Source organism: Akebia trifoliata, chromosome 15 (genome assembly GCF_017979445.1).
Source record: "Akebia trifoliata isolate Shusen 1 chromosome 15, ASM1797944v1, whole genome shotgun sequence".
NCBI classification, from domain to species: domain Eukaryota; kingdom Viridiplantae; phylum Streptophyta; class Magnoliopsida; order Ranunculales; family Lardizabalaceae; genus Akebia; species Akebia trifoliata.
In genome coordinates this window covers 20630883-20654833 of record NC_141389.1, presented here as the reverse complement: position 1 = coordinate 20654833, position 23951 = coordinate 20630883, and the positions used below count along the sequence as shown (strand labels likewise).

The window sequence follows — 23951 nt, the reverse complement described above, 5'->3', positions numbered from 1 at the left end:
ATAACTCGTGTCTCAACACCACCACACCCCTTTAACAGGATAACTGTAAGCGTCGTTTCAACGTCTTCGCTAAACCCAAGGTTCCACCACACAAAACCTTCTTTCCAACTTTTCCCTTATCTCTGGAACTAACGCCGTTACGTTTCACGGATAACAATTGCCATGTCATCACCATTTTGGTCCAACTGCGATGGTCCAACAGCAATCGCATCTAAAACATGGCTGTAGAATAATTAATTTTTGTCTTTTTGTTTTTCTTAGATAATATTGAGAAAAAAGTAGCCAATAAGATGTAAGCTTTTTCTCCCAAGTTGGATATCGAACTTTAATCACACGTGGCAGATGATTCAAACTGAAAAGTGCATCCTTACATACCCAAAAACATTTTAAATTTGTCCTAAATGACAAATATGCCCTTTGCAATTTCTTTAATCCTTTTAAGTTTCAAAATCACATAAATAACCTCCAATGTTTTTATGACACGCGAAACGCCCCTTTAACTTTGGTCTTCTCTAATAGGTTAATTAAAGAATGACTTAAATACCCCCAATCTCTAATAGATAGTTAAAAAAAGAAAATCTTTATTTTTCTCCTTCCCAAAATCATTTATGATGATTTCATTTCTTCCCTTCTATTTTGCGTCTCTACCTACTCTTCTTCCATCTTTAGGGCCTTATCCCTTTTTCATCTGAATAAAAATCATAAGTGATTGTTTTTTCATGATTTGAATATATAAGGGGCACCCATTTCACTGAGCTTGAGAAAAAGATACGCTTAGATCAATCTTTCCCGACCTTTGGTTTTCCGAGTAAGGAGATGGAGATAACAGGGAAGTATAACTGCTAAAAAGGATAATGAAATTTTTGGATAACTCATTTCTCACTCTAAGTAATTTCCACTTGTTAAATAAGATTTTTAGAGAAATAAAAGATGTCGGAGTTTTCAATTAAAAAAATCAAAGATTTTTATAAGGGGTTAAGGCAATGTTGGATGCTATAGATTGAAGATTGACTTAAAAAAAATTAAAAATAATTATCAAATGTTGAAGATCTTGAAATAAACAAATATTTGACAAAAGAGATTGTAAATGAATAGGGTATTTAGGTTATTTTTCATTAATCTATAAGTGAATACTAAGGTCAAGGACGTCTGATCAATTTGAAAACTTAGGCATATCTCTAGTATATATCAAAGATTCATGATAATCTTACAAACATTTTTCTATGCTCTTTGCATGCTTCATTCGTAAAATCGTAGATAATTTATTTCAAGATATATAAGAACATATCTTTATGAGTTTATAGGGTTTTGTGAAAGGGGTATACAAAAAAGTGAGTCAGGTTATCAGGACTCTTTATCAAATCGTGGAGGGGTATCATAAATCTTCTTTTTTTATATATCTCAAGGACAATTTAATGACTTAAAATTATTTTTAAAAAAATAGTTATATTGTGACTCATCTTGACTTTCTTGGGAAATTCTAATTTTGAGATGGAGAACAAAATCACAATTACTACAACGCATTGGTTACTTACTCATATTAAATAAAATTAAGATAATTAATTTTTATTAAAAATAATAAGGAAGAGATTATTGAAACTAAAATTAATAATTCAAAAAGTATCCGTAAAATTACTTAAAATTGTAATTAAATTATGACGATTCTTTCTTAAACTTGTCAACGTTTTTTCACGAAGTACATCAAGCCGTACGATTTTCAAAAATAAAATACCCTTCCACGTGGCGGTTGTGTATTGGTTTGATTTTAAGTGGATCACACGAAGTGAACAAGGGGTCTTGGAAGTTTGGTGACTGGTTGTAGGCACAGAAACTGTGGGAATTTACCGGATAGTCCGGTTGTAGAGGGTCAATGGTATAAGAGATGGTGGGTTTAAGCAAAGGTGATGGTTTTTAAGAGGGTTTTGGCGATCAGAGAGAGGTTAGCGTTTGAAACACAAATTTTTCCAGAGAAGGAGATGAAATTGAAACGTGGATGAAGCGAATTCTTGTTCGAGGAGATCTCTTCAAATTCTTCAACAAAAAAAAAAAAAAAAATCGATCTTTTACTAAGAAATCTTTTAGTTTTAGGCTTTGATTTCTTCTCCGAACGGAAAAGTTGATTGATCGGGCCGGAAATCAATCTTTTGAAGGTGTCTCGATCGAATTTCTCTCTAATTTAGACCCTTAATTAGAAAATTTTGAATTTTTTTTTTCTCCAGGGTTTTATCATTTGTGAACGAGAATTGTGAGTGTGTGTGTTTTAAATATGTTTAAAAACTTTGATTTTGCTGAATTTTTTGAATTTTTGTTTTAGATTGGTCTTCGGAGTGTTGAATTAGCTTTTATAGATTCGATCCGTGGTTTGATCGGGATTTCGTCTTGTTCAACCGAGCTTTTTCTTAAATTTTATTTGAAAATCTGAGCAAATGATCGCCATCCGATTTTTTTTGTTTTTTTTTGTAGATCTTATCTCAATTGTCTGAACTTGTGGAGATCTGGAAAAATTTTACTGAATTTTTTGTGTGTAGATGCGATTAATTATTTTATCTTTCAGTGGTAGATTCTTCTACAACGATTTCTTCTCTCCCGGGTTTTGTGGTTGTTTCTCATCTCTATTTCTAATCAGAGAAAAATCTGGAATTTTCTGTGTGAATCTGCAGAAATTATAGAGAGGAGATTTTGGAGATTCAATTCAGCGTGATTTGTTGCTAGTAAAGATGAGCGCTGAGGTTCTGTAGAAACCTAGGAATGTAAGTTCTGCTTTCAAGTATTTATGGTTCTCTTTGGGATCTCATTTTCCTTTTTATTTCCTTCAATTTTATTAAACTTGGTGTTTAGACCTGAGATCTGAAAGAATAATTTACAGAGATAAATTTTTATGTTTCCATGCAGCATGATAATTTGTTTTACCTTAATCCAGTTCTTGGTCTTCCAATTCGTCCATGTTCGATCTAGCATTCTCAATTTTGTATGATTTATATCCCGACATCTTAGGATCTGGCTTATCTCCACAATTTTATATGGAAATCCAGTACAAATTGAAGTAAAGTTTCAATTTTTTGCTTCTTAAGAGCAGAAGCTAGTTTAGTTTTGTTCTTCTTCTTTTTAGTTTTCTGCTAAATTGGCTGGTGTATGGGTGGGCTGGGCTGGTCTCCAAAGGAAGATGGATTCTTCTTTTTTTATTTGTTTTTGTCCTTTAATTTTGAATCTAAACCCTTGCAAAAGTTTGAATTCATCATGAGGGCTATCTGCAGTATCTCGTTTGCAAGTAATTATGTGGCTTCTTGGGAGAAAAGGTGTTGAACTCTCATTTACAAATCTCTATTTTGTTCCCATGTCTCCATTAGTTGTCTTCAATTGTTATTTTTTTGCATGTAGTTCCATAACTATGTCACTATCGTTCTTTGTGATTGAAATGAGGTTCACTATACACAATTAGTTGTTGCTTGGAAGCACCTGAACCATGTCATTGCTCATCTTTGTTTACTGACAGGGTTTCATTATTAGGATCTGCAATTTCAAGTGAGAGGTGGACTGTGCATTGAGATATGGAGCTGTTTCTGGATTTGTAGACAGTGAAAAATGGTTCCAAGGATATAAGTTCTCTGTGCTTGCTGAGTTCTTCTCTGGTATGTGTTTCTGAATTATGGTGTTGCAGAAAAGGTTAGATTATGGATTCAATGGGTATCAGGTTCCCAGCATTCCACGATCTTCCAGATCAGTTAGGGTAAATGTTTCCTATAATTGCTCAGTTACCCAATTTTTCTTTAGTCTTTGGAAAACTTTTCTAATCTTTTAATTATTTCCTATCGGTTATAGGGGAGGCGTTTGTTTAAAAAGAAAGTTGAGAACAACCAGACGTGTCCATTCGAATTGCTGGCTACTGTAGCTGGAAAGTTATTACAAGAGAGGGAAAGTTCTCGTTCCCATGGTAAAGGTGCCATTAAAGAGGAAAAACAAAATGAAGAGAAACCATTGAAAGTGGAACCTTGTGATCCCGGGAGCTGCGATGAGAGTGTTTTGGTATCTGATCTTAGCTCACAAGGGCACAACCGAAACTTTATTTCGAAGGAATATCCTCAGAACGACGTGGGTCTAGAACTTACTTCTATAATAGCTAATTCAAATTGCTCAGAGAAGGTTGGTTGTGCAGAGGTCAAAATTAGCAAAAATAGGAATGAATTTATAAAGTTCCCGAGCAGAGTGGATGGAATTAAGAGACAAAATATGAGTAGTGTAATTAATGGAACTTTGCCAGATACGTGTAGTTCTGAGTATAATAAAGATCATGTACAAATTAGTTCAGATAGTAGCATTGAGTTGCCTATGTACAAGGACCACATTCCTTGTAGTTCTTTACCCGTGTTTCGGGATGATGTAAATGTAGGTAGTAAAGATGATGACGAAAACTCTTCTGTGTGCACTGAACCTAGCACCGTAACTATGAAGGCCTTTAGGCCATCACCACGTATTGGAGACCGGAGGATAAGAAAGCTGTTGGCATCCAAATATTGGAAAGTAGCTCCAAAATTGAAGGATGGCGAACTTTCTAACAATTGTAAGATACTTTGTTTTATTTTATTATATTAGGTCTCACTCTCATGAGATGGTATTTTCAGGCTTTTATTGATTTTCATCTTTCTTGTGATTTCCAGATTTGAGACCTGTTTTCCGCAATAGAAAAACCTATTTCACACGGCAAAGGTCTCAGAGGAACTATCCTTTTAAGAGGAGGAAACTGTTTGAGAACAGCTCAATATCTACAACTGAAGGAGGGAATGGTAATGAGGGTATTTCTAATTCACTCGAGAAACGTATCAAAGGAGATGCAACTGGTTCAGGTCTAGTGCTACTTTCATACCTTTTTTCCCCGTCTTGTTATCTGCAGTTTTTGCTAAGTATTCCTATTCTGTTCGTTTAGCAAGCTGGGCATCATCTTCAGTTACTGGTCAAGAATCATCCTTCCATTCAAGGGGTTCTCATGGTTGGGCATTTATGATGGAATGGTGTATTTTTCTTCTTTTACTTGATTGTATTCTGACATCTAGTACGTTCTTATAGACACTTTGTTTTTCCTCTCTTTTATCAGTGAAGCTTAGTATCAAGTCATTCAGGGTACCAGAACTCTTTATTGAGATTCCTGAAACTGCAACTGTTGGTTCGCTGAAGGTATATGATCTTCCCTCTCGTAGTAGGTTTTCGCTATTATTTTACATATTGCTGCCATCAAGTCTTAGTACCTTAGATTGGAGGGAAAAATCAAGATGGATTACTCAAAGACTACATCTTCTGTGGTTAAGACCTTTGATGATAATGGAAAGCAATTTTCCATTACCACTCTTTGATATAGCTCTACCATTATATATGTTTTAAGTGAGCGACTGCTCATACTAGTTTGAATTTGTGATGAATTTCGGCCTATAAGTGATTGCTGGATCTCTAATTCTGTATCCTGTTGGTATTTAATTTGTTGTGTAGAGGAGAGTAGTGGAGGCCATGCATGCTTTACTTGGAGGAGGACTACGTGTCGGTGTGGTTCTTCAGGGAAAGAAGGTTAGGGATGACAACAAAACCCTAATGCAGACTGGAATTTCTCATGATGATAAACTTAGTACTTTGGGTTTTACACTGGAGCCCAACTCTGCCCCTGTTCCTGCTCCACTGCCTTTTTGCCATGAAGATCCTCCATTTCTGGTCCCTTGTGAGACAACTCAGCCATTAACCAGGTAATGCAATTACGCTTTAAGCTTCTAATACATGCCAGTTTCACTGTAGGATATAGTGTTTTCTATGAATCTCCCTAGTCAACGATGTTGCTGACCATCATCCATGGCGGACCTTTTATCAGTTCTCTCTAAATTCAGGTTTATTTGGATTAGTTAATCTAAGATTTTGCATTTCCCGTTTAGCTTTCTCTTAGGAAATTTAAGGATAAATCTTTCCCTAGAATTATGACTTATAGGATGTACTGTTTAATTCAATAGTCATCAAAATTTCTCGAAATGACTATCAAATTCACGATATTTCTTGTGAAACATAAAAGCCAATCCAGAACCAAGTCCGCAAGGCTTCGTCTCAATTTTCTTCCTCCTATCACCACTTCCATCACCAATGTTTTTAAAGGAAACTAAAATGAGGATGAAAGAGAAAGAGGATTGGATTCTCTTTAACCATATACCATATATCCCGTCTCCAAAGAGAAATACCCACTATGTCCCTAACTCTGCGACACTCCCCCACAAGTTGGAGAATGTCAATTGAACTCTATTGAATTGAATATAATTTTAATCGAACCCTGATATGGTTTATATTGAATCCAAAATCTATAAAGATAATAAAACAATAATGTGCCCCATGCACAGGTAGGCAGATTCAATCTGTAGATCTTTAAGAGACGTACCAAAGCCCTTTTATTTCTCCTTGGATCGGATAAGTACTAATAGAACAAGAACAATAATACCTCTCTTTTAGTGCACATCATTATCCTCATCCTCAAAGCCTTATCCCAAATTGAGCTTGGCTAAAGGAATCATGTTCCTTCACTCCACTATGTCCAGAGCCTCTCTTTTAGTGTACAATCTATATAATAAAACACAATGGTGGACCCTATTCCCGTGTCTCAAGATTTATACCTCATAAGCAACATATCTTGAAGACGGTTGTCCCTCCTCCTTTGGCTTCTCTCTTCTTCCCCTTCTCAAGAATACCCTCACTTTATTGTCTTTTCTCTTATATCCCTTTCCAAAAACACCTGTACAACTTTCTATGTTGTTTTTCCTCTTTTTCCATTTTCCAATAATACCCTTCCAAATTTATTTATTTTCCTCTTCCTCCCCCTAAACCCCAAACAGGATGCTCTAGTATATAATACTGCACGGGTAATCTCAACCACCATATCCCATCCGGTAAACAGATATACATATCGCGTCCCTTAATCTCCTACAGAAACAATTATTATGTTAACTTAGATAATTTTTCAGAAAATGAGACCTGATTTTGTGGGTCTACTCTTTAATTGCAGTGAAAATTCTTCAATATCTGAAATATCCATTCTGATACACCACTGGTCAATTCACCACTAAATTAATTTTCTTCTGATTTATTACCAGGTACCTGACCACCACCGCTTTAGATCCAGGGACTTCTGATGCCTCCCCATATCCTCAAGTTATCAATTTGGGCAACTTTGTCGAAAGCGATCATGATTTAGTTCCCTCTCCAACCAACATGTCAGCAGACAGAACCACACCAGATTCCAGGCCCTGGTTGCCATTCCATCAAGCATGGAGGCGTTGTCTGTCATCCCTTTGCACAGAAAATCTAAGAGATCAGAACTCTTTCAGCGGCGTATCAGGAGACCCTTCTCTGTCTCAGAAGTAGAAGCACTTGTTCAAGCAGTTGAGAAGCTTGGAACTGGAAGGTAAGTTTGATGATTACCACCACCCTTAATATGACCATAAAGCCTTTGGCCTTTTTTTTTTTTTTTTCTCCTGGTATAGGTGATGATTCCCATAGTAACCAACTTTAGATTCTGTAATTATTCCATGTGGGGGGTGTTAATAATTCAAATAAATCTGGGAGAGTTTCTGAAACAATTTGGAGATTAATCATCAAGGTTCTTATTTTAGAAAAAATAAAATAAAATAATGTTAGATAGGATTTTAGAAGTAGAAGAAGAATTGGGTCAATGGATTTGTAGGAAAATATCAAGGTCCCAAAAAAGACGCACAAACCTTGAAGAAGAATGGAAATATTAGGGAAAAAAAAAACAACGTACCTCGATTTTCCACTTGCAGGAAGATTGCCACTCGCTGGAGATTCATCACAAGTAGTTGGACAGGTCGAGAGATGGAGATGTGGAATTCAAAGTCCGAACATTTTCGAAAAAAAGCTAAAAAGAATAACACACTTGAACCCTTAAATAGTGAAGTGGGGTAATTAGACAAGATGCCAAATTAATTGGTGCTTCAGCTATTTAATCAACTTGAAGGAGGCGATTAATCAAGATGCCAAATTAATCAGTGCTTCAGCAATTTAGTCAGCTTGTGTCTTTTTGGGTAATTATTTTTTTGAATTTTTGGAAAAATTTATAGAATTTTATTACAGTGATGATTCCTTGCAGCATACCGAATTTTAACACACTCCTTATTCTGCAGGTGGCGTGACATCAAACTACGTTCTTTTGATAATGCAAAGCATCGAACTTATGTGGACTTGAAGGTAACTATTTTTTTTTTGCTGAGAGATTTACCTTATCTTTGTGATTTTAGTATTGGCAAGTTGTAGGTACACTACAGTTAAGCTGTTGCACTCTAGTTATGTAAAGATGCTAATTTTTTTTTCAATCATTTTAAATGATCAATATTTCTTCTATATTGTATTAAGAAAGGTCAATATTTCTACTAAAAAACCTATGAATCCACTGCTTTTTAATGGTTTGGTTCTCCAAGTTTTTTCTCTCTTTTAGTTGAGGATGCTTGTCATTTTTGTGAATGCACTTTGTGATTCCTGCATATAGATTGGCCTGTAAGATCTTAGGGTTTAGTCATTTCAAATGGTCCAGTCAGTCTCATGGTTTTAAAATGAAATATCTTGACTATCTCCTCCAAAATTTTTAACATTATTTATTAATACATATTTATATTTGAATAATTTTATTTTTCTTATTATAAGATAGATTAGTAGATGCTCAGTCACAAAATCTTATTTTTCATAGATTACAAACATTTAAGTCCAAAATATTGGATAGACTTATTAGATCTTTCCAGTATAGCTTTAAAGGCTGGCTGGGTCGGAATAATTTTACATTGATGAGTTTTTGATAGATATGGATGGATGGGATGTTGGGTATTGGTGTGTGTGCAGGATAAATGGAAGACATTGGTCCACACGGCAAGAATATCCCCTCAGCAGAGAAGGGGAGAGCCAGTGCCGCAAGAGCTCTTGGACAGGGTCTTATCTGCTCATGCGTACTGGTCTCAACAGCAAACCAAACTACAGATGAAGCAACAGCAGACCGAGACATGTCTTCTTCTCTAAAAGCTTATATTATAGGAGAGAGGAGAGACGGAGATCTGATTATTGTTCTGTAAAAAAATAAATAAATTGTAACGACAAGAAAGAAGATAGAAATTTGTGTATTATTCTTACACACTGACATGACATGATTCTTCAACAGCTGGGTTTTCCTTTCCTCCTTGGGGGGGAGAGGAGAGGAGGTGACACACATGTAAATGATGACAGAATAAAAGCATGCTAGTAATGGGAATCAGTATGAATGATGTAGAAAAATGTTGGCATTTTCATTTCTTATTTTTATTTTTTTGATTCTTACAAGAGTCTTGTTAGAGAAGGGAAAAAAAAGAAAAGAAGTGAAGAAAGGCGTGTGTGTAATGTTTTCTAATGGTTGGTCTATAATGTTTGTGATGGTTTTTCTACTTGAGTTAGCGTGCTTAACTGACTTTGACCATGTTCGAACCATGGTTTTGAACAAAAAAAAAAAAAAAAAAAAAATTATAATAATGACAATAATATCAGATTAAGAATGGACTTAGCCCATCAAGTTGTTTGTGGCATTTAATAATATTATATATTGGTTTTATTTTTATTATTATTAATAATTTTGGTAATAAAAAAATAAAAAAGAGATTTATCCGGCAGATCTAACGATTGCACTTTTATTACAAAAACTCCCTTTAGAATTCTGACAATTCCAAGGGAAACTTACTTTATAAGGTTTGTTACCCAACAAACCCTGCAATACGATCCATGTCATAAATTCAAATTTATAGGGTTAATTTGTTATTCAACGTACTTAATGAGATGGCACCTTGATACTTAATAAATCTTCGAAACATCTAATTTCTAAAATAAATAAATAATAATAATGGCTATTATAATTGGGTTTATAAACCGTATTTTTATGTAAAAACTTGAATTCATTATTAGTTTTTGATGATTTTAGACATAGCCCCCTCCACATTTTGGTGAATAATTAAGATAACCTCGGATTTGTCTTATAGACTTGTCTAAAATGTTCTAAATGCCCTCATCTTCTACCTCTAGCAAAAAAAAAAACCTTGATTTTTCTTTCCTAAAACCAATCATCTTCAAACTATTCAACAATAATAATAACAATCCTTAAAATAATAATTTAAATAGGCTTGTACACTTTTGTTTGACACTTCGTCTACCATCATCGTACTTAAACTAAGCTCATAACCAGAATTCAACTATTTTAATTTATAATTCAGTAGTACGTTCGTGTTATTCCACCTTGGGTCAGAGTTATTTTAGCTTCAAAATCACTAGCTCATTGTATTTTGATACCATTTGTAACGGTAATATAACTAGTTCAAACTACAAGGCTCACATACCAGTCCTTTTATTATTTTTGTGTCTCTCTCTCTCTCTCTCTCTGTCTCTCTCTCTCTCATCAATAACCAGTATTAATCAAAGTTCCTAACCAATCATCAGGGCCTGCTGGATCTCAGAAACGGGTAGTGATTTGGGAGAAGAGAGCCTTGAAATCTTTCGTTGGTTCACCAGTTCCCTCTGGCTTTGAAGCCAGATCAAATGCCTTGAACTTGGCCTCGTCAAACTGCAATGCCTGTCCCATAAAGAAATAAACAAATCACGAACTATGCCACGTATGTTAAAAGAATTTGGGATGTAAGCACTAATTGGATTCTATGGGAAAGCAATGTTTTCATTCATTCACAAGCCTACATAGAGATAGATACCTGAATGCAGGCTTCTGCAACATCGGCCCTTGCAATAGTTCTTGTTTCAGTTTGAAGAAGCTCATCGTCCTTCCCAACAAGTAACTCTCGCAGACCCCCATCTTTATCTTGTAAGCCTCCAGCCCTGTTTCAGTTAGTATAATGTCATATCAACCGGTAATTAATTGCAACATCTAAGAACGTTGATTCTTCTACCATAGAACAACATATAGTAATAATTCACATTAATAAAAGCTATGGTTGGTTAATTAAGTGCTACTTCTGCTAATCCATTAATTCCACTTTCTTATTTCTCGTGTTGACAATGGTATGGTAGATGGTACGCCATCGTGAACAAGAGAACATAACTTACAGTGAATAAGGAAACCCACACTTTCATTCAAGATCGTTGGAATCATGAGGACCCAAGAATCTTAGAAATTACAAGAATGTGTTTGGGACTGTGTTACCCGGATAAGGTGGATATGTCATTTTACACTTAAATCAAAGCATCTTACATGGATACAACACCCCTGTTGGATACAAACCTAAAATCATTATTTAAAGGCATGGTTTCAAATCTCGCCCAAAACCAAGATGATTCGACAAAGTCATCTCCTTTTAGAAATGAATGAGATATAGAATGTGAATCATCTCTCACACCATCTCGTTTGACAATCAAGATGAGTCGGACGATATTTTCAAAATCTTGGCCAAGCCAGTAAAACTCAGCCGAGTCAACCAGGGTTTTGAATTTTTTATTTATCAAAATGATTATTTTTTATAATTTAAATATTTATTTTACAAATAAAAATATGACATTGGGACTAATAATCTTCTAATCCATCTTATTTTACAAAAAGATGTATAATTATTTTCATTATATGTATAAGCAAAAAAAAAAAAAAGTAAAAACCGATAAAAAAAATTTATAAACTAAGTTAAAGGGTTTATAACTAAAAAAAAAGGTTTGTGGAGGGTTTTTTAGGCCCTACTGCTCGAGATGTATGATGCCCTTGATCTAGCTTGATATATCTTGATCTATTGACTCTACTACTCTAGTGGGTATTGTTTCAATCTTGCTCCTCTACTCTAGAAGGTAAGGTCAGATCCGAGCTTCTGATGATGAAGATGGAGAAGGATGAGGCCCTAGTGTGGTGGTTGCCAATGATTCTCCAAAGATCAAGTAAGATTATAATGATATTAGAAGGTAAAATTGAATTCAAATAGCTAAGAGAAGATGATGAATAGTGAACTCAGAGGGGTGATTTTGTTTAAGCTTGATTTTTTTTTGTAAAATCTCCAACCCTTTGTCTTAATTTGAGTGGGGGTTTTATAGCCTTATGATTGGACAAGTGTCACGATATATTTTACTTAGGTGTACAAGCCGAGTAGGTTATGAGCTGGATGGTGCAGCTGGCTACGCTCTTGGGTTCTGTTCCCAGGCCTCATTAATGGTTGCACTCGAGTTTGATTTGAGGTGTCTCAGTGTATTAATTACTGAACTTGTGTAAGCATACTGTTTGTGAGTTGATGAGTCAGAGAACGTCACTATCAACGTTACCTTGATTTGTACTTGTGGATTCTACATTAAATAGAGAGATTTAGCTCTATGGTCGGATACCAATTTGTTTCTTAAGAGTCATTTTACTCCTGTTCTGCCCGATCTTCCGATTATTCGAAGCTAATCATCTGTGCTAGTCCTTTCCAATTTGACTTCTTGAATGTTTGCATGTTTCCCAAGTTAAATTCTTCAATTCAAACTCCGCATTGTGGACCTAGGTAGGGCATGTGTCCTTATCTCATGGCGTGATAGAAATGGCCTCCACAATTGCCGTTTTTTTGATAGCTAGGTTTACCGAGGTGGCAAAACCTGACCTTGCTTTATCAATCCCTTTATGGCCCGTTTCTAGTTTTTTGACCTTCCGAGGTTTTTAGGTATCATCGTACCCATGCCTTTTGAACCACCTCAATCCCCCACTTTGCTTCCGTACTTTTCGTAGTAGTGCCTTGTCGTTTCCCCTTCCGTTGTTTCAATATCCTTTTTGAAATTGGCGCCATAATGACTGATGTGCACATGTTATTCCTCTACTGGCCTCGAAACATGCACACCACCTTGCACATTTTCATCTTTTGGCGAAGTTTCAATTGTGCGCTATTATTGCCAGATTGTCTTTCATAATTAAGGCTCGTTTTTACTAGGGTGATGGAACGTTTCTTGTGATTCAAGATCTTTTATCCATTAAAAAAATCTCAACTTCTCCTTCATTCTCATTTTTGTATCCCTTCATGTCTGGTGCTCTTATTCGTTGGTGCTTCCCTTCTCTCTATCTCAAGTTCGTCTTCTTGTTTTCTTCTAATTCTTCCGTTAAATCTTTGAAACTTGTTCTTCCTTCTCCTCTTTCAAACAAATGGCCCCAAAGAAATACTATTCCCCAGTTAGGCCCTCCATGGAGGACCTTAGAGTGGAGTACAACATCCCTGTAATATTGAGACGGAATATTGTGCAGAACCTTTGTACAACCGTCGTTTCAGAGATAGGACCACCATTGTATTTTGGGGTCAATTTAGGGCTGGTTTATCAGTGCACTTCTCTCCCTTAACCCAAGAGGTTTTAAACCTCTACGAGCGGACCCCTAGTTACATGAGTGGAAACTTCTACCGTCTGATCAGGTCCATCGAACGAATCAACATTCATCTTGGGGTAGGCCATCAACTTGGCCTACCAGACATTCGAGTACAGTTCCAACTTAAAAGATGTCCTAAAAGGCCTAGGTTCTTCTTCCTCTCTAAAAGGAAGGGGAGAGATCATTTCATCTGTCTCCCTAATTCTAACAAGGAATGGTTTCTACACCCTCTTGTTCTCAAGGGCCAATGGGAGCATTCCCCAATCATGAGCATCCCGCCTAGCAATTCAACTCCTTTAATAATGAAGGTAGTCTATTTGATTCGGGAGATCTCTCTCTTGTACTGACTTTATGCCAAAATTCCTTACTTTCTCCATTTGTTTTGCAGACATTTCCACAGACAAGGATCCTCCTGAGTCGGTGATAATTCAATACCTCCTTCACAATCAAGCCAAATTTCAAAGAGTGACTAAACCGTTTCCTGACGATCCTATAATTTCTCGAGAAGGAGAAACCACCCAATCTGAGCATCAAGCATCAACCTCTTCTACCAATCATCCTCCCATCGGTCCTCATACTTCTTCCCCGACTCCCTTAAGGTGTTTTATAGACGAACCTGAAGATCCACTCGATGACATGGGTCTAATACAGCTTAAATGTCTTTTGCTGAGGATTTAGGCAAAGGCCCTGCCTATCCCTCCTTTATAGAGGCCTCACTCCAGAGGAAGATGTTGAAAAAGGATGTCGAGCTGAATGCTACTGCCATGTTTCTGCCTTGTCCACAAGTGGGTACATCCTCATCTGTTCGGGCCCAAACTCCAACTGCCCCTAAGTAATCTCCTCTAACCTAATGGGTTATTCATCTCAAGTTCCCCATTCGATATGTTAACGAGGGTGACTTGGCTCTTCAGGACGGTCGAGTGGCTAGGGCTTTCTTTGAGTCCACTTGTTTGCAAAGGGATAGGCGTGCCATTGCGCTTTCTTTCTCTTAGAGCCCTAACTCTATTTGCAAAGATGGTTACAGGGTTATAGTGACAGTACGTGTGTGTTTCCATTTTTCTGTTTTGTACTTTCCTTTCCTTTCATTCGTCTCTTATATTTTTCATGTTTATGTGCTCATTGATTCCCAACTTCAACATGTCATGGTCGGGATGTTGCGGGTTCAATTCGAGCTGATGAGGGGGAAGGGGATGGCCGATGAAGTCTCCGAGAATAGGGCTGATGATCTGACCAAAATAAGGCAGCAACTCAAGGCGATTGATGAGCGCCTAAAAGCTTCTAAGGTTGCATGTCAAACAAAGATCGAGAGTTCCGAAGCTCTCAAGGCCAAGATTGTTGATCTCGAGGCACAGCTCATCGGAACCGATGAAAAGAAGAAGAGGGCCGCCCTTGCAGAGTAGCTAGAGGAGGCCAAAGCCGAAATTAGTGATGCCCTGTTGGAGTGGGAGCAATCTAACAAAAGGTTGAAAGAAAGGATCGCTCTACTGAAGTCTCTTCAATGCTCTCCTTTCAAGACTCTTGCCCTCGTTCCTACAGAATCAGATGCTGCTGTTGTTCCTCCTACTCCTGAGTCTCCCTTTATCGACCTGGAACTCGACACTGGCCTTCCCACTATTTTTGAGCCTTCAATCGACGTTGTCGTACCTGCCGTGCATCCGGAAGATCCTTCTACTCTTCCATAATCTTTTTTATGTTTTTCTCTCATGTGCCCTTTTAGGGTTTTTGGTGTTTCAACAACTACAACAACAATATTCTGTTTATTTTGTGGCTGTGATGGCCTTCGATATTGCTTGACCGTGATTGTCGGATAAAACAATATTTACTGTCCTTGGGTATAGCCAGGGTGGTAAAAAGAACATATACTTTTGTCTTAGCTGGCCCTACCTTTGGGATTACGGCCTAGGTAGGGTCTTTAACGTATATCTCTGTTTTGTTTGGAGTTTCTTTTTTTTTTTAATGTATTTTGTTTTTGCAGGTACTCTGGATTTCGAAGTTCGAAGGCCTTTACACCCTGATCTGCTTTTTTGCACTTCTTTCTTAATGCTTGTATGTTTTCCTATTTGTTTTTTTTTTTTGTAGAAGGGATTCTGAACAACTCTCAGGATATGCCTCGAGTTACTACTTATGTAATTGCTGAAATTTTTATTTGTCTATACTTTGTTTGTGACGCCTTTTCTGGCGTACCTTACTTAGATTTTTCAACCTTTTTATTTGCTTGGGGAAGTTCAATACAACTTTGTTCGTTTGGTCTATGATAGTGTTACTTGTTTTTGCCATTTTGAATGAGCTTCTGTTTTGAGAAAAGAGAGCTGCCCTTTCTGCTATTTGTAACTGATTTGCCCGAGTATTTTTGGAAAATTGTACTTGATACACCTTCTACGTTTGTCTTGCTTTTTCCGATCTTGCGCGATTATTTCTCAAAAAACACCATTCCTGGGGCCTATTCGTACATAGGATCAGTTCCTTCCAAAATTACATGAGTGATAAATAATTTCAATTGGTAGTTTATACATCCGACTTGCCTTATTAGAGTTAGAAGAGAGTGTTTTAAGAAAACATCCTTGGTGTGTTGTTGCACATCAAACTTTTCTTTTTCCAGAGTCACTTGAGTATTTTAAGAAACATCCCTAGCGTGTTGTTATACATCTAACTTGCCTTTCTAGAGTCACCCGAGTGTGTTAAAGAAACATCCTCAGAGTGTTGTTATATATCTGACTTGCTTTCCCCTAGTCACCCAAGTGTTTTTAAGAAACATCCTTGGCATGAAAAATGAACCCGTTTTATTCTTCGTCTATTCATTGATTTCCCATGCTTCGTTTCTATTACATGTGCAAATTTACATAGAGATTCATCACAAAGATGCTTTAATTATAGGCGGGAGTTTCTGATCGACATGGCACTTGGGCGAGGCTCGGTGTGATTGATCATACTCATCATCAAGCTGGTTCATCACAACTTTGTTAACACCTCTAGATATTGCTCTTTGAGTGATACTAGGTGTTGTACCAATGAAAATCTTTTACACCGAGCTCATTTCCTTTGTTCTGTATCCTTCTCCAATTTTCCTAACTTTCCTTGACTATAGCAACTTCCTTTTTGTGTCGAAGCATTGTGAGCTAAGGACACGACCGACCCATTCAGAAACTCCCAATGGAGATAAGAGTTTTTGTTGCAACTTCTTGCAGCCTTGGTGCTGCTTATACCCTAGTCATTTTTTCGTGTGGCATGCTCCCAACCAACTTTGGTGCTGCATATCTTGGTCTTTTGTCCGCGTGGCCTATGGGAGTGATGTATTCCTCTGGTCCCAGTGTCACTTTCTGCCCCCGCTGAGACCTTGACATCTAGCTCTCTTTCCTGTTGCTACTTTAGTCATCTGTTGGTCCAAGTCATGATGGATGCCCTTGGACGGGCATTTTTCCATTGTAAACCAGCCCTTTGCCTTTGACGTGGTTGTTGGCTCCATTGCAAGTCATCAATTCCCATGGACGGCACCAAAAGTGTAGAGGGTTTTTTAGGCCCTACTCCTCGAGATGTGTGATACCCTTGATATGGCTTGATAGATCTTGATTTGCCAACTTTCCTGCTCCACTGGGTATTGCTTCAATCTTGTTCCTCTACTCCAGGGGGTAAGGTCGGATCCGAGCTTTTGATGATCAAGATGGAGAATGACGAGTCCCCGGTGTGGTGCCTGTCAATGATTCTCCGAAGATCAAGTTGGATTGGAATGATATTGGAAGGTAAAATTGAATTTAGATAGCTTAGAGAAGATGATGAATAGTGAACTCAGAGGGGTGATTTTGTTTAAGCTTGATTTTCTCTATAAAATCTCCAACCCTTTGTCTTAATTTGAGTGGGGGTTTTACAGTCCCCTGATTGGACGGGTGTTACGATATATCTTACCCAGGTGTACAAGTCGAATGGGTTATGAGCTGGCTAGTGCAGCTGGCTACATGCTTGGGTTTTGTTCACACGCCTCATTAATATTTGCATTCGAGTTTGATTTGAGGTGTCTAGGTGCATTAATTATTAAACTGATGTGAGCTTGGTGTTTGGAGTTGGTAAGTCAGAGAACATCATTGTCAACGTTACCTAGATTCGTACTTGTGGATCCTGCATTGAATAAAGAGATTTGGCTTTATGGTCAAATACCAATTTGTCTCTTAGTGTCACTTTACTCCCATTCTGCCTAATCTTCTAACTATTCAAAGTTGATCCTCTGTGCTGGTCCTTTCCAATCTGACTTCCCAATTGTTTGCGTATTTCTTGAGTCAAATTCAAGAATTCAAGCTTCGCATTGTGGACCTGGGCATGTGTCCTTATCTCAAGGCGTGACAGAAATGGGCTCCACAGGGTTTATTTCATTGAAAACTAGATGACTTGGATGAGTTAACTTGGTATCAGTGAGGGAGCAAGATGTGACAAAATACCAAGTTTTAAAACCATGTTGCAAGGACTCCCGACTATTTGTATGATTCCCTCATATTGTGCAGTAAAAAAAAATCTCACAAAATGGAACAACTTAACCATAAAAAAGAAGAAAATACACTATGAATCCTAAGAAAAACCTACAACAAAGGTGTCAACTCACGAGTTGGTAAAATCTGTGATTGGTAATACCACAGACCCTAGGATAAGAACTTTACCTTTACCCTCTTAGCTATAAAAATCCTGAAGTAAAAAATTATTTACAAAGGAAAAGACCCTTGCACTTGAGTAAACACAATAGTTGATTTGTTTTAGTTCGTATAACCTTGATGAAACCACCAGGACCGATACGAGCTTCAACTATTTCACCAAGTTAATGGATCAGTCCCAATTTTATGAGTACTAAATAAGATTTATACATATATATAGGTAGTGTTCGGCAGCCAACAGTTAAGGAGCCAATGTTCTGCCCTATATGGGTTAAAAGTTTCGGAATGGGCTGATTTTTTGTGAGGATGATCTCTATGGTGAGGAGATCATCCGAAATTTCTAACTCCATTCAAAGTGATTTACAAATTAATGGTAAAAATCGATGGTCCACAATCCTTCAATTTCGGAGTGGGCTGATTTTTTTTGATGATGATCTACTTACCATAAAGATCATCCTACCAAAAATCAGCCCATTCAGAAACACGTAGCCCATATAGGACAAAACACATTGGCAATGTTATTGAGAGAGAAAGAGAGACCTTGAACAAAACCAATCATTTGTCTTGTCTTGAAATCATAGAAACAAGAAGTTAGCAAGTTCACATGTATATAAATCCATAAATGGCTGGATCTATCATTCAGTGAGAAAACAAAGATGTACCTTATTATTGTGTAAGGTATTCCAGAGTCAGCCAGATATTGCTCGGCCTTTCTCTTCCAAACCTGTCATGTGATGAATTTTATTTAGCAACCATTTAGTTGGAGCTTTGGTTCTCCTTCAAAAGCATTCTCTTTTGGATAAAAATTGTTATTCCCTAAACTAGCAAGCAGCAGCAAACTACAGTACACTTCATGAAAAGAAAAAGAAAAAAAAAGAGACTGGAAATCATAGTGCATAATTCTAGAAGTAAAATAAGAAAAAGAGGGGAAGTGTAAACCCTCTCTTTTGCTTAGGATTTCACCAATTTTCTTAATATCTGTCACTAATCGTGGGATCAAATTGTCAAAAGGGAGGGTGAGAAATATGCAAATTGGGATCGTCAATCTTTTAAAAATGCCAGTTCACTTCTCATTACACCATGGATGATCTGAAAGGATTATGTGAGGTAGGAAAATCGTGAAATTTTAGAGAAATATTACTATATATATAATATATATATATATATAATATTAGAGAATTAAGAGGAGTCAACTCCCTAGGTAGATAATCTTTTATTTTTTATTTTTTTTGATAAGCAACTCCCAAGGTGTCTATGTTGGAATTAAAGTTAAAATGTAATTTATTTACAATTTTGAACAGATAGTCTTCCACTTCAAGAAGATTTGTTCAAGTGTAAAAAAGAAAAATAACAGAAGGCCAATTGAAAGATACCGAAAAATATTAATCCTTATTCTTTGAAGTGTAAGTTAATAATCTATTTTCACTTAATGCAAAAGAGAGAGAGAGAGCAATGACAGAGCTCTTTGGACTCCAAATACTAAATGCTGTAGAGAAAATTAGAAAGCGTGTAGCAATAAATAGTAAACAACTTTAGAAAGCACTGAAAGAAAACGGAACCAATATCCAACGGACCAAATAAAGCTGACAAAATCTGAAGGAATATATAGGGTAATGTTTGCGGGACAACTTTTGGAGACAAAATTTGTCCCATATGGCTTAAAAGTTTCGGATTGAGATGATTTTTTATGAGGATGATCTCTATGGTGAGGAGATCATCCTCACAAAAAATCGACCCAATCTGAAACTTTTAACCACATCAAAAGTGATTTAGAATTGTGGATTGTCGATTTTTTACCGTTAATTTGTAAACCACTTTTGATGGGGTTAGAAGTTACTGATTAGGCTGATTTTTTGTTTTTGAGGATGATCTCCTCACCATAGAGATCATCGTCACAAAACATCAGTCCAATCCGAAACTTTAAAGCTTTATAGGACAAATTTTGTCTCCCAACGTTGTCTCCCTAACGTTGTACCCCGAACACTATATATATATATATATATAAAAGCAGATCCCTAAATCATTGGGACAAGATTTCGAAGATGATGACAATAGAAGTACCCACCAGTATATTGCCGTTTCCTAAGCTGTTCAAAGGGTGATTAAGGTTTGTCCCGCCCATAGACCCAACCAAAACAATCTGCTTCACTCCCACAGCTTTAGCTGTGCAAAGGGATTGGACAATTAGACAACAAAAGTAAAATTTACATAAAATAAAATAGAGAAGTGGAAAGAAGTTCTTACCTGCATCTATTTGATTCTTCTGCCCAATCCAGTCAACCTATCATGCCAAAAATTTTAAAACCCAAAGTCAGAAAAACAAGAAATAGCAACAATATTCCAAACTAGAAATCAAACACAGCAATCACCTGTTCAGGATAAGCCCCATCCTCAAAAAAGAACTCGGGTCTCCCGCCTTTGCTTGGATCGAAACCAGGTTTCATCTTTGGGACAGCACTTGTGAGAATTATAAGAGTATCAATTCCTTGAACCGCAGGAACGATGCTATCAGCATCCGTAATATCCCCTATGAAAACATCATGTGCACCCCCAATTTTTTCTTTGCTTTCTTCAGTTCTAACCAAACCCCTGGCAACGTACTGATCTGATTTCTCCTTCAATTTCCTGTAAACAATTTGACCTGCGAAACAATCCATTAGAAAACCACTTCAAGAAGAAAAAATTATAGCCATTGTCCAATATAAAAAAAAAAGAAAAAAAAGAAAAAGGGAGGTCTCATACAAAAGAAAAAAGCATTAGCAAACGTGACTCGAGCGAGTTTCAAATGGTAATTATGGCCCTTAGAAACAATTATGAATTGAAAAATAATATAGCAAAAATGTTAATATCTTAGTAACAACTATTATATAGTTTCCATTCATTAAATATCAGGAATTACTACTACTAGTCTACTACCACTGCCACTACCACTACCACTACCACTACGACGAAGACTACCACTACCACTACCACTACGACAACCACAACCATGACTACTACTACTACTATTACGACCACCACAACCACTACCACCACCAACACCACTAAACTACAACTATTACTAGTTTTGGCATTTTCAGATGAATAGTTACATATTTACATCTACACAGAGTATACCTAAAGTTTTATTTTGAACCTAGTGGTACCTACATTCTGATTATAGTGACTAAGTTTGCATTTCAATTTCTTCTTCTCCATAGTCTACTCTACGCAACACCGAATTTCATCTAGAGCAAGTGTTACCTCAATCACAAGGCAAAAGAGAAGTTTCTTTGACCTTTTTCTCAATTGAAAAAAGTTAGAAACCTCATGTGTTGTCATTCATCCGGGAGAAAGTTGTATAATGGCTAGCAAATCTCCATTTAAAATGTTTTTTGGAAACAAAAAAAAAAAAGTTGAGTTTTGAAGATTTGTCTTATACAGTATATATTCAAAACATCACCAAGAAAACACCAAATATTTGACCATTCAAAACAACCCCACATTTTTTCATTTTTCAAAAATATCATGAATAGAACTAAAAAATAAAATTAAAGAAAACCACTTCTTTATATGCTACATAATAGCATCTTTAAATTACCTTTCTAAAAAAATAGAAGTATTCACACATTTTCTCAGAGACATTAAGCAGTGGAAGACATATTTTGGCATTGTGAGAGTTTCTTACATTACTCAGGTGAAGAATTAGATGGTTTTCGGTACCACAATATGTTTAATTTGATAGGTAAGATGGAATTGAACACATGACCTCAAACTCGCATTTAGAACACATCATATTGTGGGAATGCTATGCACATGTATGCATATTTTTGGATTAAATTGTACTAAACTTGAACTTCTTACTCATCAATCTCATAGTCATCAATATTTTGATGTTCTCGCCTATTAATTGCCTTATCAATCCAATTTTTTTTTTTTTATCAAAATTATATAAAACTTGCATTTTTCTAATGCCCATAGTTTTGTTATTCCGACTTATTGCTAATCATGATATTAAAATAAGTATATTATTCAGCTCTATAAAATATGAGAAATTTGTAAAAGCATTTCTATTCCAATATTTTCTGCATTTTTACGAGGCTGTTACTTGTAGGTGTTGAAAACAAGACCAAACACTCCTCAAATAGCACATTTTGAAGTTTTTCATGCATAAAGATCCATTTTCTGTGCTATTTCATATTTCTTTAATACATACAAATTTGTAAATGGAGCATATCTAAATGTTTAAGAGCCATTGTGTAATCTATATTTAATAATTGTTATCATAGGGTAAGATCATGGTTTAAAGTTTGAACTTTCTTCAAATGTCACAATTGAGACAATCTCAATTTTTCTCTTGTGTGAGACAATGTCTCAAGCCGATATTTTAAACATTTAAGTTACAAGTTTCTTTCTTTTCACCTTAGACAAGCATATTTAGGATCTTTATTATTATTAATTTTTTATAAGCAACCATGTTAGTGGATAATAATAATAAGTAGAAGAAGCCCAGATCGTGGAACCGACACTCACCGACTTCAACCCACTTAACTAGTTGGCACCTTCGGAATTTCATTTAAATTTTTCTATGAAAAATCAGTTTGTAATTAAGTTTTATTTACTTAAGTGGTTTTATCTTTAATAAGTAATTGTAAATTTCTGCCGTTCTGCACTTCATATTGCATACAACATCTCAAACTGTTGTTGTTTTTTCTAAAAAAATAAATTTTGAGTGTCTTCATCATGTTTATTCTATCATTATCTATAATATCAATGTATTTTCCGAATTACTTTGGCAATAATTCTCCAAATTTCTCTAAAAAAATATCAATTTTTTACAAAACTTGTTCATCTGATTCCATCTTTTAACTGAAGATGGACAAGGAGGACATCAAATGGACGGTCTAGATTTTCCAATTCAGCATCACATAGCAATAAAATCCCATACGAAACTAATCTAGATTAGTTTCAAAAAAAACCCAATTTTTTCACCCAAAAAAAAAGGGTTTTTTTTTTTTTTTTTTTTCCAATTGGGAAAAAAAAAAGAGTGCAGTTTGATCCAATGTGCTGTTAAAATTCATGAATCAACAATTCTGTTAAAGTTTCATCAGTTCTTCAAAGTCATTTCTAACCCAATATTGAACCCTTAAATTAAGAAAATAAAAATGGGGAAAAATTGTGAGGAGTTACCAGTTCTTCCTCCAGCTCCAGTAACAAGAACAGTACTTGGAGACGAAACAGCCATTACTACTTCTACAAGTCTTCTTTTTCGTCTGAAACTTTTCTCTGAAAGAAATGCTGCAGAGCGAAAGTTGTTTTTGGTGGTCGACTTATGTGGAAGAGAGTATTTATAAGGGGAAGTTGAAGAAAGGGAGGAGAATAGTGTGACACGTGTCATCATTGCCATTGGTAAGTATCGAGATTAAGGTGAGAATGGTGGTAGTCAACAATTCATACCCGTCGAGGGCGAGACGCGGTTTTTGAAGCAGAGAGAGATTTTTATTTCGTTTTTGAGGTCACCTTATCTTTTTCCCGACAAGGATGCTATCTACAATATAGATATGGCTGATAATAAGGTAAAATTTAACGTAAAACTAATCGGTAAGGATGATAAGATGGTACGGATTATAGTCAGTTAGTCATCAAATCGGAGTACGGATCAGATATCGAGAAAAAAAATAATTAAAAAAAAAACTATATTCAGTATAATATATTACATTAGACATTTATTCTTTACTTTAAAAAAAAAAAAAAAAAAAAACAACTTGAATTTAAGAAGGTTCTCCCACGCAAACTACTGAGGTTGTGTATCATTTTTTATACACATAAAATCAACTACATGAGTTATAGAAGTCAACTATTGAGGACATTGAAACTTTTGGATGTGGTTCAATTGAGTCGTGTTACGGTAACACAAAGGGAGACATAGGAGTGATATGGTTGATAATAAATTTTAATAGATCTACCTCAAGATTTATAAAATAAGATTA

At 36.0% G+C, this 23951-nt stretch overlaps 2 protein-coding genes across 2 annotated transcripts; one reads left to right on the top strand and one right to left on the bottom strand.

Annotated features, from left to right (window-relative positions):
- Positions 1 to 1901: 1901 nt before the first annotated feature.
- LOC147384565 (telomere repeat-binding protein 5-like) lies at positions 1902 to 9318 on the top strand. Its single transcript, XM_086426183.1, is given in 12 exon segments — positions 1902 to 2150; positions 2661 to 2750; positions 3494 to 3727; positions 3820 to 4558; positions 4656 to 4841; positions 4922 to 4984; positions 5090 to 5169; positions 5479 to 5726; positions 7110 to 7255; positions 7258 to 7420; positions 8157 to 8220; positions 8866 to 9318. Coding segments are annotated over 10 exon segments (1944 nt in total). The 5' UTR covers positions 1902 to 2150; positions 2661 to 2750; positions 3494 to 3646; the 3' UTR covers positions 9040 to 9318.
- A 1104-nt stretch (positions 9319 to 10422) lies between these two features.
- LOC147384564 (uncharacterized protein At5g02240-like) lies at positions 10423 to 23499 on the bottom strand. The gene is made up of 7 exons (XM_086426184.1): positions 23152 to 23499; positions 20352 to 20623; positions 20227 to 20263; positions 20048 to 20145; positions 18645 to 18706; positions 10743 to 10866; positions 10423 to 10609 (listed from the first exon to the last, which is right to left on the bottom strand). Exons 1-7 carry the CDS (start codon positions 23366 to 23368, stop codon positions 10490 to 10492), a joined length of 930 nt encoding a protein of 309 aa, XP_086282310.1. The 5' UTR covers positions 23369 to 23499; the 3' UTR covers positions 10423 to 10489.
- Positions 23500 to 23951: the final 452 nt, after the last annotated feature.